Source organism: Vipera berus (assembly GCF_964194415.1).
Source record: "Vipera berus genome assembly, chromosome: 10".
NCBI lineage: Eukaryota > Metazoa > Chordata > Lepidosauria > Squamata > Viperidae > Vipera > Vipera berus.
Genome location: NC_138213.1, coordinates 20782659 through 20796132, shown reverse-complemented (window position 1 = coordinate 20796132; position 13474 = coordinate 20782659). Strand labels below are relative to the sequence as shown.

Sequence of the window (13474 nt, the reverse complement as noted above, 5' to 3'; positions counted from 1 at the left end):
GTCACTTTTTTCTCTTTTATATTGACCCATATACATTCTGGGGAGATTTTGTCTTGGATCATGTGCATTTCTGCAGACATGTAGTGTTCTCTTACATATAGTGCAACTCCCATTCCTCTTTTTGTAGACCTGCTTTTTTGAACAATTTGTAACCATCAGTCCATTCCATTCATGGGTTTCATCCCACCAGGTTTCTGTAATGCCAGCTATGTCATACCCTCCCTCGTGTACTATTGCTTGTAGTTTACCCTGTTTGTTCCCCAAGCTTTGAGCATTTGTATATAAGCATTTAAGGCTTTTATGCCTGTCCATGGGTATGTTTCCTGCATCTCCTGATTGTTGCTTGAGTTTTTCTTTTTCCTCATCACTCCCTACCTCATTGTTTCTTTTCTTGGGATTTCTCACTTTGTGTTCTAGGGAGTCTAAAGATTGGTCACCCTCCCCCCTCAATTTTAGTTTAAAGCCGTTCTGATGAGTTGTGCCAGTCTTTTTCCGAATACATTTTTCCATTTTTGTGAGGTGCAGCCCATCTCTTGCCAAGAGTCCTTCGCATAGGAAATGCAGTCCATGATCCAGGAAACCAAAGTTTTCTTCGTGATACCAACCCTTTAGCCAGTGGTTTATTTCTAGAATTCTTTTTCCCCTCAATGGGGGTTGGCCTTTTGTTGGGAGTACTGATGAGAACACTCCTTGTGCTCCTAGCTTCTTAACTTTATTGCCTAGTTGTTTGTAGTCTCTCACTATTGTACTCAGGTTCTTTGTTGTGTCATTCGTCCCAATGTGAAGGAGGAGGAAAGGACAGTAATCTGTGGGGCTAATTATTTTGGTTAGGTTCTCAGCCACATCTTTCATTTTTGCTCCAGGAAGACAGCATACCTCCCTGGACTGCATGTCTGGTCTGCATATGCCGATTCTGTTCCTTTGGGGATAGAATCTCCTATTACCAACACTCAGCTTCCTTTTGGGGGGGGCTGCAGTCTGGGTCGCTTTTCTGTTTATCTCAGGTGTGTTTGTTGATGTGACTCTTTTAGGGATGTTTCGTGTGGTTTCTTTGCGAGGTGTCTGCTTGTTTTCTTTGGAGGGGAGGTTGTGGGTCTGCACACTTCCATCCAGGGGGAGAAATCAATTGCTGAGTTTTAATGGGGCTGCTTCTGGTTGGGTTAGATTGGCAGCAGGGGTTTGTTAGTTGTGTGCCGCTGTTTCCTTTGATTATTGTGTTTCCTTGTATGTGTGACATACCTCCATTTGTCTTCCTCCAAGGGTTTATCAGCAGTGTCAAATCTTCCGGGAGTTATTTGTTCATTATTCGGTTCGGTTTGGTTATAGCTTTCTCGTGTAGGTTCGAGTTTGGCCAGAGCTGCCTCTAAGTGCCTTGCTTTTTCCTCTAATAGTTCAAATAGTTTACATCCAACGCATGTATAATTTGGGTATTCTTTGGGAGTAAGCACATACATGGAACATGTACTGCATACCCCCACAGTATCATTCATTCGCCTGTTCCATGAGTTTGTTGTTTGAAAACTCCTCTTTCTGATGGGTGGACGTGCTTCGCCCTTAGCCTTGTTTCTTCCTTCTCCGTTCTAAGTGCCTATCTCGCTCCCTATCCTTTTTTCTGTTTGTGCTCGTTTTTTTTACCTTGTTATTTATTTAACCTTCTTACTATTACGTTAGCTTTATTTATCCTTCCCTTCCCTCCGGTTGTTCTAAAGTTTTTGAGCTCCAACTCCTTTTTATTCTTTACTGGGGGCCTTCCCTCCCTCCCTGCCTATTGGGACCTCAAACTTAATTGTCGCCTTCATTTCTGTTGCTCGCTGCTCTTGCTGTCTTCTCTGCCGGCTCTTCTGTCTTCCGGTGCTCCTCTCTGCCGCGGTCGGGACTCCCTTCAGCTTTCTGGCTGGCTCAGCTGCTCTGTCTGCTCTGCTCCTCTTGGCTGGCCGCTCAGCTTGAGAGATGGGAGAGGTCTCTGGCTCCAAGCCTCACACACTCAGGTTTTGCAGCCAGGCCTTTTGTCCTCCGCCAGACCAGGCTAGCAGGAAGTGGGGGAGGGAATGCTGATCCAAGTCTCCCCCGGGGAGTTCTGTGGGGCTGGAAGGAGGCAGGGAGAGGGCTGTGGGAGTCGGGCTGTCTCTGCTCGGCTGGGCCCTGCCTGGGTAAGGCTGCCTGTTAGATTTAGTGGTCCCTATAACTCCTTCTAACTCAGGATTATTGTTAAGTAGGCAATGCATCCTAATTACTACCTACATGAAATGGCCACTTGTCTGCCCCAAAATAGCTGCCTTCCATGGATGTTCTTCAGCCAAGTTGGCCCCCGTCTAAGGAGATGGTCTAACAATTGGGCAAGCCAGCCCCACAATCATATGACTGCTTCTATGGCATATTTTGTGCCTGTTATTACTCCCAATATTTGATCTCAGGATTTCAGGATTTTATCCAAATAATTAATCTTCCACAAATTCACTGTCAATATTTATGCCTTGATCCAAGATAGTCAAAATGCTTACTTATTTGCATTCCACCTTTATTGTTTTTATAAATAACTGCCAAGTTGGCAAACATATCAAACATACCTTGCTCCTATTTTCTCCACAATCACCACCCTGTGAGGTGGGTTGAGCTGAGTAAGAGAGACTGGCCCAAAGTCACCCAGCCAGCTTTCATGCCTAAGGCAGGACTAGAACTCACCATCTCCTGGTGATTGGCCCAAGTCACTTAGCTGGCTTTCATAGCTATGACAGGACTAGGACTCACCACGTCTGGGTGACTGACCTGAAGTCACCCAGCCAGCTTTCATGGCTGAGGTGGGACAAACCACCATCTTCAGGTGACTGGCCTGAAGTCAGCCAGTTGGCTTTCATGGCTAAGGCTGGGCTAGAACTCACCATCTCCTGCTGACTTGTCCAGAGTCACCCAGCTGGCTTTCATGGCTAACTCAATAAGCAGTTTAGAACTCTACAAGAGCTGGCTTAAAACGGTTTCTCCTTTCAGTCGTGAGATTATACTGCGGATTGTGCACATAACAGGGAAGTATCAGCATGCAGGGATGACTGAAAAAGTTAGGATGGTGGCCATGACTATGCTATGTTCTATGCAGCCACAACCCTGTGACCCACGTGAAAAGAAATGAGGCATATTCATATGGGACATGGCTATCTTGGCTTTACACACATACACAGGTATACACAGACACACCATCAGACACAGGAAGCTGCCATCCAGCCATCTTCCTTTAGCAACAAGAGAGAACAGTTCATCCCACAATTAGTTCTCAAATGCAATAGAATTATACAAATAAATAGGATTATGATGGAAAACCAGTCAAGTCTTGTGGATAGATTCCTTTCTATCTCCAATCTGTCAAAATGGGTCTGTAATTTATACTTAAAGTAAGGAGAAGCCTGTGCAAAAATTCACATGGTGGCATGTATAAAGCTAGTATACTAGATTTTACCAGAATCTGGTATTATGCCTTACAGCAGCTCCTCAGAGAGGAGCACAATCAAGGTAACTTGGAAAAAAAGAAATTCCTCTGCTACTATCAGTACCCAACCTCTTAAGGATTTAACAAAGTATTCACAATTTGTCTTTGTGCCTCATTTAATGTATAGCTGCTGCCTGCGAACTTTGTACACACATTCATTAATCCCTACAAGATGCCTAAAATCTTACTTACTAGGAAGTCTTCTTCACAGTAGACCTTTCCATTAACATTGTAGAAGGCTTTCCCTCGTAATCTTCTCCCTGTTAAAAATATTGTACTGTCAGACCTTTAATATTTTGGGGATATTATAAAAGGGGATTAGTAACAATACAATGGATAGGAATAGAGGACCTTCAGGAGTATCTGCTCAAACTACAGTTGTGGGTACAAAAGCAATTTTTCACATAAGGGTAATTAAGGAAGTTTAGAAGTAAATTAAAACAATTTGGTCTTGCAGCTTTCTGGGACTCAGTCCTGAGATGCGGTCCATCAGCTTTCTAAAGCTTGTGCTTTATGCTTTATGAGCTGGGCTTTGGCACCTGGCAGGTGGTACGGCACCCTTCGAGACAGGTGTAGCGGGAGAGGGGAATGAGCTGAAGTGGCGGCAGTGCTGCACAAGCCTGAGGGAGAGACGGCTTGTAGTGCACATGGCTACGAGCTGATTGGTTGTTCTGCAGGGCTGCCGGGACTTGGCAGCAGCCCCAGGATCAGTGCCGGGCTCCAGATGATTGGCGCTCCCAGAAGCAGCGTGTAGCTGGAGGGGCAGTGAAAAAGAGGGGGGAGAGGGGAGGATATAAAAGGAGGAAGTTGTGGCAGGAAAGGGAGAGAAAAATAAGACAAGGGGGGGAGAAGAGAAGGGGATGGAGAGGCAGAAAAGCTCAGCCTTGAGGAGAAAAGTCAGCTGGAGGTGCACAGAAGAGAAGGAGGAGGGGAGAGGGGAGGATATAAACGGAGTAGTTTTGGCGGGAGAGGGGGGAAAAAGACAACAGGGAAAGAGAAAGGGACGGAGAAGAGGCTGTGGAAGGGGAGAGCCCAGGAGGCAAAGAAGAAAAAGAGAGAAGGAAGAAGCAGCTGTGAAAGGAGAACCCAGCAGACAGGGTGGAAGAAGAAGCTGCGGAAGGGGAGAGCCAGGCCGGCAGAGAGGAAAAAGAGAGAGAAGGAAGAAGAAGCAGCCGCGGAAGGAGAACCCAGCAAGTAGGGAGGAAGAAGAGAGAAGAAGAAGGGCCGACCAGCCATCTGACTACCAAGGTAGTGGTGCATATTAACAAATATGGATAATTCAGCATAGATTTGCCAGTGCAAAGGGAAAGTGATTCAGCAAAGGAGCCGCCAATGAAGAAATTAAAACCGGTACTTTATCTCCTTTTTTTTACAGTTTGTAACATTTTATTAGATTATAGAATAAAATATAAAAATATAAAAGCAAACAGTAGGACACAGTGGGGAGGAAAAAGGGGGAAAAAGTGAGGGGGAGAAAGGGAAAAAAAGGCACTGACTTCCGACTTCCTCTGTTGCAGTAGAATGAGGCATTAACACTGAACCTCAGCTTTCTACTTTTCCATAATATTATAAACTAGCCATTTCTATAACAACAAATGAATTTAATCAGTATACCCAAAATTCCCCCCCCTTTTTTTAGTCATCACGTTTTCGACACCTTGCTAAGCACTGGTGGTACTCAAATACTGTCATGTCCTAAAAGTGGCACAATCTGTGAAAAGGTAGAAAAGCCTTGCTTTAGAGCAGGGATCCCCAACCCCCGATCTGTGGACCGGTATCGGGCAGCGGCATGCCAGCAACTAGGCCACACAAACAAGCAAAGCCCCATCTGCAAGATGCAGGCAGCACAGAAAACCACGCCCCCTCCAGTCCGCGGAAAAACCTTTCTCCACGGAACCTGGTGCCCAAAAGGTTGGAGACCTCTGCTTTAGAGCACCACAGAAAAAGCAGCTCAAATGTGACAGCCTTGCGACTTCCCTGCCCTCCCTGCCAAGCTTGCTCATTTATTGCCTCCCCATTTCAGCATTTCTGAAGTTCTCTGGATTACTCATGCAAAATTCCAAGAATCAAGAGCAGATCAGTAGCCAAGATGGAGAGATCCAAAGCCAAGTCTCCTGTAGAGGCCCTTGGGGGCAAAAAGGGCACATGGGCTTCCTTAAGTGGATTTGCCTTGGGGACCTGGAAGCTCCCCTTCAGTGAACGACATTTTATCTTTGTGAAAGAAGGAAGCACAAAGAAGGAACTTTTGGCTTTCCCTATTCACAACCTGAGCCAACTGATCTGTCTGAAATAACCGGGGACCGCTCCGTGTGGACGGGCAGTGATATGCAGTTGTTGAGTTTTATGCAGAATGTGTTCTAGTCACCTCTACGCAAGATGGGCAAATGAATGAATGAATGTGTGAATGCATAAATGAATGAATCTAAAAATGGTGCTTCATTTGGAAATATCAGTCTCTCCTGCGCTGTCTCCTTCCCAAGATGCTGGATTTCAATGCTCACGTCCTTCCTGTATCATCCCTCTGAGTAAGTAGCTTGTTCCTGACCTTAGCGGAAGCTAACAAGTAAAACGTACAGTGGGGGACCCTCACACATTTATATGGCTCCTTAGGATGGCTTACGGATGACCAGGGCTCACTCTGCCACAATGGCCCTTTAGCCTGTGAAGGGGAATCGGATCTCTGACAAGGGCTCCAGGAACCTGTTGATATGCTTGTACTGCAGCACGATTCAGAAATTCTGGTTTATGAATTTTGTCACCAAATTTGAAATTGGGAATGACCACTACACAAATGGTTCTAACTTCTTTTAAATTCCCACTGTGCAATAGCTGGACGTGGAAGATTACTATTCTCTTACCATAAAAGTTCAAATTAAATTGTTAGACACTGACCAATATGCTCTGGATGTTCTGTTTCAAGTAATTAAGATTTCCTTGCTTGTAGTAAATGTATATATTCCTTCAACTTAATCCTGCTCCCAGGCAAACACATTAGCAACTAACTTGGAGATCTATTAGAACAACCTCCTGAAGATCTACTCATGCAGTAATCATCACGTCAGGACACACTTCAAGCCCACATCTTAAGAAAGCAGACCTCTTGGAAACAATTACTTCCAAGCAGGAACTTTTATTAAGAGTAGGTGATAGCAGGCATAATAGACAGGATCTGAGATTTCCCGCACAACACAGTAGATTATAATAACCCCAAGCAGGACCCCACTCCATAGATCGACCGCCCGATGTGGGATAGCCAATCTCCAAGTCTTAAGTCCGTTGTGGGAACCAGGAGATAACATCGGCCTGTCTCCAGCTCATGCAGCACTTCTTCACACCTTTCTCTGGGAGCCTAGACATAAACCAGGCATCATAGGTTAAAAGAGTTCAGAGAGAGAGATAAGGCAGGAAACAGGATACAGACCAAATAACCAAAGTAAAGAATTACACTGTAGCAAATAGAGGAAGTGAAAGTAATAGCCCTGCAGGCACATCCCCCCTCCCCCTTGGAAGTATGGCAAAACCCAGGAAAAGGTGGAACGAAATAGAATTGAAATGAAATAAAATAGGAATGGGTTTTGACACATCAGGTGTTTATAGAATGAAATTATAAACTTCTTTACACCAAACATCACATGATTAGCCCAGATTATGAGATTCCTCCCTTACTGCAAGAAAATCCGAAGACAACACAGTAGGCCATAAAAGTCTGCACATCACTCAGCCAGCATGTCTGGCTGAGGAATTCTGGGAGTTGAAGTCCACAGGTCATAAAGGGCCAGGTTTGAAGTTCGCTACTATTAAAAAAACATTCTAGAAGTCAAACTAGGAAGTTTCTACTTGCAGATGATCTTCCTAGGACATAAAGGCATCTGTGGGCCATGAGAAGTAAGAAACATACCTCACGACAACAAATCTTAGAACTTTTGTGTTGAAAGTCACAAGACCTAGACACTCATGCAGCTGAACAAGCCGTATTTCCAGAGAACGATAAGACTATAGCATCACCTTGATTTCAAAGTTATCCTTAGTTTTTCTCAGTTCACACCACCACCTCTCTCCTGCAGGGTCTGCTCCACATAAATGGTCTGTTCCACTTCCCCTGGGGAATGGGACTTTTATAGCTGGTCCTTGACTTATGACTAACAGCTTGAAGTTACAGGGGTGCTGAATGAAGTGACTTATAAGTAGTCCTAAGTCTTATGATCAAAATTGAGGTGTTTGGAAATCCATCTGCATTTATGACTTCATGTTCTTTAGATCCCCTGCACTCCATGTTCCTTGATCCCCTTTGACCTCTTCCTGCTCCCACTTCTGAGGCATTTTTCTTCCCCAGGTTGTGTAGTGGTTTCCTTATGAGACCTGGGGAAAATGCCTCACAAAGGGCAGTGGCTCCACACTGCTGTGGTTTTCTGCTACCGTGCTGGTGCTTCCTGCAATGGCAGCTTTATGCAGTGCGGCAGCTTTTTGAGGGTGGTCAAAAGGTGGAGATTGGGGGCAGGTGGCAAAAGAGAGGCCAGTGGGGGAGTTGAAGGAAAAGCAGTCTCTTATCTTACCAAGCTTGTTTGGGTTGGGGTGAGTGCTTGCTAAGCCATGCATAATTCTTGGTTAGTGATGGCAACAGAGAGTGCCAGGATTGTGCAAGCTCACACTTTATGGCTGCATTGCTTAGTGATGGAAATTCCAGTCCCAATTATGGCACTTATAACATGTGGGGATCGCTTGATCCCAAAAGTTGCAAAGATGCTGTGTGCTACTTTTTCCAACTCATCCATGCATTGTTACCCCTCATCCAGCCATTCTCCTGAATCGTTCTTATAAGCCATGATTCTCTTTGGAAAAAGTCAGGGAACTTCTGGGGCCATTTCAACCCAACATCTCCAGCCCACCATGCAGAAAGAAGGGAAGGAACTGAGGGCTAATAGTTTATATTTTTCTGAAATGACATTGAAGCCCTAATTTTATATCCAATAATTACTAAATCTTCTTTCTTTCTGTTGATATCGTCTGCTGTGCCATCATAGAAGCTACTGGAATTTGGACTACATCAAAGAATATTTTTAGATTTGGGGGGAGAGGGAGGGAGGCAGAAGGCTGCTCAGGCCTTCTTTTATCCAGACTTAAAAGTGCCCCCCCCCCTGGCTTTACCATGTCCTTAAGCGGAGATGGCTTGTAGTGACTTGTTTAGGATCTACACCCAGATGGAAGCTTGAAGCAAGCAAGTGCTCGCTAGCAGAAAAAGTGGAGAAGCGGAGGGGAGGTGGAGAAGAATAACCTGTTTTCTCATATACAAAATGAGATGTGTCTATTTTACATAGGTTATTGTAAAAAAAAAGTCCCCACAGTTCCATTCTGTTTACATCAAAAAAACAATTCAAACAATTTCATTAAATGCGTGGCTAAGCAGATGGAATTCAAATTTCTTGTGAAGGGGGTTGAATCACCCTCCAATTCTCTTTTCTTACCTTCCTAGTTGTAATTTTTACAGTATTTCCCTGGGGATAAAAGCCTATTTTTATTTCATTATAAAAGTGTTCCATGCAAGTTTTATTATAGAATCCAGTACAACTTGCAAAATAGTGGGGCCATAATGAGTTGCTCTCATAACTACCCACATTGCTGCATTCTGGACCAAATGAAGCTTCCAGGGTATCCCCATGTTTTGCAATAATCCCATCAGGAGGTGACCGAGGCATGTGTGATAATGAGCAGGTCCTCATGGTCCAGGAACGGAAGCAACTGGTAAATGAGGTGCAGTTGTGCTAAGGCACCCCAGGCAATGCTGCCACCTGCAGTTCCAGCAGAAGCTGCGAGTCCAGGAAAAACCTCAGATTGTGCACCATGTCTGAATGGAGGAGCGTCACCCCCATCTAGAACAAAAGATACAAACCCTTCCCGGATCTGGGAAACCTCAATCCCAGAATCATTCAGTCCTGGCTGGATTGAACAGCGATTTCTTCCCCAGCCAGACTCACCACCACCAGATGCTGGGAAAGAACCCCAGAGCTTCCCTGGGAGAGCCAGGGACAGACATGGATAACTGGGTATCGTCCCACAGTATTGAAGTTGAATTCTCCTAGTAGCTTCATATAGATATTGAAAAGGAGCAGAGAGAGAAGAGGGCTGTCAGGCTCCCTGCAAAGCAGGTCTTACAACTTGATCTTTCCTCCCCCACCACACAAGGGGGCTCCCGTGTTCCCAGCTGCCTCCGACTCCCCCAGACAGTCCAGAAGGATACAACAGTTGATGGTACTGAAGGTTGTTGAGAGATCTAAGACAGAGCTTTTCAACCGGTGGTACGCGAGCACGGGGCTGGTGGTACGCGGCGTCGCCTTCCTCCCCCCCTGCCTCCCCCCACCTCCCCCCTGCTCCTTCCTAGCTTACTTGCTGCCGGAAAACATGCTGCTGCAGGAACCTACCAGGCCGTGCGAAGAGCACAGGCGCAGAGTGAGAACCCGCCCTCCCCTGGGACTCATTGTGCAGCAACCATGTTGTCCTTCCCCCAGAAACAAGCGCCAGCCTGAAGGGGACAAAGCCATCCACTCCCTCGGCAGGTAGGTGTTTGCGTCCACTCGCGTCCATCTTCTTTTCCTCCCCTCCCCCACGAGCTTGCGATATCCCTCACGGCCCTCACATTGCCTCCCTCCCGGGGCTCGAGAGATTTCCCCCTCTCCTCGTCCCGATGTGCAATGCAAAGGGGAAAGCAAAGCGGCCAGACAGTGCACGCCCTACCCGAGGATTCATCCAGGGCAGCAGGTGGGAATCGAGGCCCACGTTTGTTTTCCTGATGCGCGCCAGGGCAGGTGAAGCCATCAGAACGCGGGTGTGGAGGGAAAAACGTGCCCGACTCCCTCCTCCCCAACTGTTGGCAACTCCGTACAGCTGGCCCTGACCTCCAACGACTGGAGCCCATTGGTGGAGGTCGGGGCCGGCCGTATGGAATCATCAGCTGATCTGTATGGCCAGCCCTGACCTCCGCAAGTGGAAAGCGAGGGAGATTGCCAGGAGCATGAATCGGCGCGTGCTGAGAAATGCCGATCTCGCGCTGCTGCAATCTCCCTCGCTCGGTTTCAGCTTGCCTTGCTACAAGAGAAAGCAAGCTGAAACCGAGCGAGGGAGATTGCCAGGAATGCGAACAGGCCGATCTCACACTGCTGCAATCTCCCTCGCTCGGTTTCAGCTTGCCTTGCTGCAAGAGAAAACAAGCTGAAACGGAGCGAGGGAGATTGCCAGGAACGCGAATCGGCTGATCTCGCGCTGTTGCAATCTCCCTCGCTCCGTTTCAGCTTGCCTTGCTGCAAGAGAAAGCAAGCTGAAACGGAGCGAGGGAGATTGCCGCTATGCCGCTGCTGCAGGTTTCCAGCAGCGGGAGGCTCTGGAACGAGGGCCTGTCAGGGGTGGAGTTGGGGCTGCTCCGGCAGGCCGCTTCTGTGGCAGTGGGGCATGCTGGTGCCCTCCGCTGTGCTCCGCTGCGGGGGCCGCCCTGGGAAAGGTGGAAGCGCAGCTGTAGTCCAGGACGGTCAACTGCTCCGAGTCCTGTCTGGCTGGCTTTGTGCCTCCATCCCCCAAGAGAAGCTGATTGTGAGTTCCCTGAGTGCCGGATCTCCTCCCACCTGGGACTCCGGCCGCATCTGCAGAAGGCGAGCGGGGCGAAGGGTGCTTTGGTGCATCTTCCATCCCTCCCGTGTGAAGGGTGCCTTCCTGCCCCGCGGTCCACAGCAGCATTGTTGGGGTGTGTGGATGGACTCTGAGCAAATACGAGGTGTTTCTGTTGCTGGAATAAAGCTTATTAAATGAGCTAGCAACCTCCAAGTATCATTGATAGATCTTCCCCAACTTTCCTCCGGTGCTTCATAAAGAGTTAAGTGGGCGTCAGGTTTCTTGGTAAAAATGGATTTGGAAGGAAGGAAAGAAATGACAATGGGAGGAAGGAGGAAAGGAAGGAAGGAAAGAAGGAAGGGACAATTGGAGAGGGAGGGAGAGAAAGAGAGAGAGGGAGAGAAAGAGGGGGAGGAGTGGGACAGATCTGAGGGTCTCTGGCAGGAGAAGGGTCTCTGGGCCAGGGCCAAGGCAGTGGGGGCCGTTCCCTCACTGTTTCCAGGATGGCTTCGCGGTCCGCATGAAACCACTTCGCGGGCCAGATCTGGGCCCCGGGCCTTGTGTTTGACACGTCTGCTCTGGGATGTCTATGATTTGTTAAGGACCGGCTGTCACCAGCTGGCTTAATGCCCAAGGGCGCCTTAAAGGTTGGCATTGCTTTGGTGTCCTGCTCATCACTTACTGCCATCATCTACCCCCCCAATATTTGTTTTGTTTCAGCACGTCTCATTTCCTGCATTTCCTCACTAGAGAACACACCCGCAGCACATTTTTTCTCTTATACAGGTTGACTGAAAGTTGTTGATCAACTAGTTCTGAAACTTCTGAAGTTTGGAGGGCTGGAGGTCCAAGGAGCCACCTCACCAAGCATCCTCTCCCATCCTCTCCTCAGGGGCAGCCAGTAATGTCAAGTGTGACCGGAGCAACAGGACCCGCACAGCAAGGGGCAACGGCAGTCCTCCCTCCGACAGCCCCAGAGCAGGTCTCTCCACCTCCCGTGGAGATAGGGGCTCCCACAGGTGGTGCGGCTGCCCCCGGACTATGTGCTGGTGTGACAGGACCGGAAGCCTCTCCCCTTCAGAGCAAACTTTGATGGCCAGCCCCAGAAGTTGGTGTATTTCCCGACTCAGTTGTGGAATTAATTGGAGCGGTATGGTGCGGTTGCACCCAGACAAGCCTTCCTGTGTAGGTGCAACTTCAAACCTGTAGGGAGAGGCCGTGGAGCGGTTGGTGTCTCTCCGTGATGAAGGTGCCCCCGAGCTGACGAAAGTGGACACCCTCATGCAGAAGCTGTGGTATAGATTTGAGGACCCTACGGAAACCTGCTGGGCAGAGGCCAAGATCTGTTCCATTCGGCAAGGGAAGCAGCCAGTTACAGAGAACATTCAAGAGTTTCACAGCGTAGTAGCCCACTTGAGCGACTGGCCTGAGCCCCTGCTGGTCTACCAGTCCCAGGACAGGCTGAACTGGGAGCTGTAACCACAACTGCCTACCCTGGGGGGGTGCCTAATGACCTCCGGGTGTGGTACCAATTGGGCACAAATGTGGAGCTAGACCTGATGGGAATACCGACAGCACACTGCCCGTGAGGGTCAGCCCTGCCGAGTAGCTGACAAGTGCCTCGCAGCCTGAGGGGGGAAGGGAGGGGCTCGCCCGGCCACAGGGAGAAGCCTCGCCAGATCCCAGGGCCTGCTTCCAATGGGAGGAGGAAGGCCATTGAGCAGCCTGGCCAAAGGAGAAAAAACTGCCAGCAAAGCCAAAGGGGAAGCCACGGGTTGCGCAGCAGATCATGGAGGTCTCTCCCCAGTCCAACGAGAGGGAGAGAGCTCCAACCTTCAACAACCCTGGCCTGATCTTTTACGAGAGCGACAGTGAGGGGAAAGACAGCCCGATGATAAGTAGCATCATAACTCCAATGACTGCCCAGATAGAGATCCTGGTGTCCTACTTGGGAGTAAAAGGCACTGTTACTGCCCTAGTAGACTCAGGCTGTACCTGGTGCCTGATCAGCTTGCCAATGATGGAAAAGCTGGGGTTGAGACTCATGAAACTAAGGCAGCCTGTGGGATTTGAATAGCTAGACGGTTTCCTTAGGGGGAGGCTGCCAGCAACCTGCTTGACAGAGCCAGTGAGCCTAAGGATCGAGAATCACATAGAGCCTATCCGCTGTATTGTAGCCCCCAGAATGACTGAGACTGTGTTCCTGAGGGTAGCCTGGCTGAAGAAGTGGAAGCCGGCAGCAGATTGGGGTGGTGACAAGTGGCACATAAGAAAGAGGGCAGCTAAGCAGCAAAAACTGAGGAAAGCGCCAGGTGCCAGCCACCAGCCTGTCGCTAGGGAGGTGAAAGTGGAACCGGCCAATGTGCTAACAGAGGGTGAGGAGTTGGAACAGCCCATTCC

The 13474-nt window shown here is 48.4% G+C and overlaps 1 protein-coding gene across 1 annotated transcript in view; it reads right to left on the bottom strand.

Annotated features, from left to right (window-relative positions):
- Positions 1 to 13474, bottom strand: part of WTIP (WT1 interacting protein) — a gene marked incomplete at its 5' end in the record, with an annotated part of 69064 nt that overhangs the window by 30341 nt on the left and 25249 nt on the right. The window contains one exon of the mRNA XM_081335814.1: positions 3671 to 3738. Within this exon, the coding sequence (XP_081191940.1) occupies positions 3671 to 3738 (68 nt within the window). The remainder of the gene's footprint in view (positions 1 to 3670; positions 3739 to 13474) is intronic.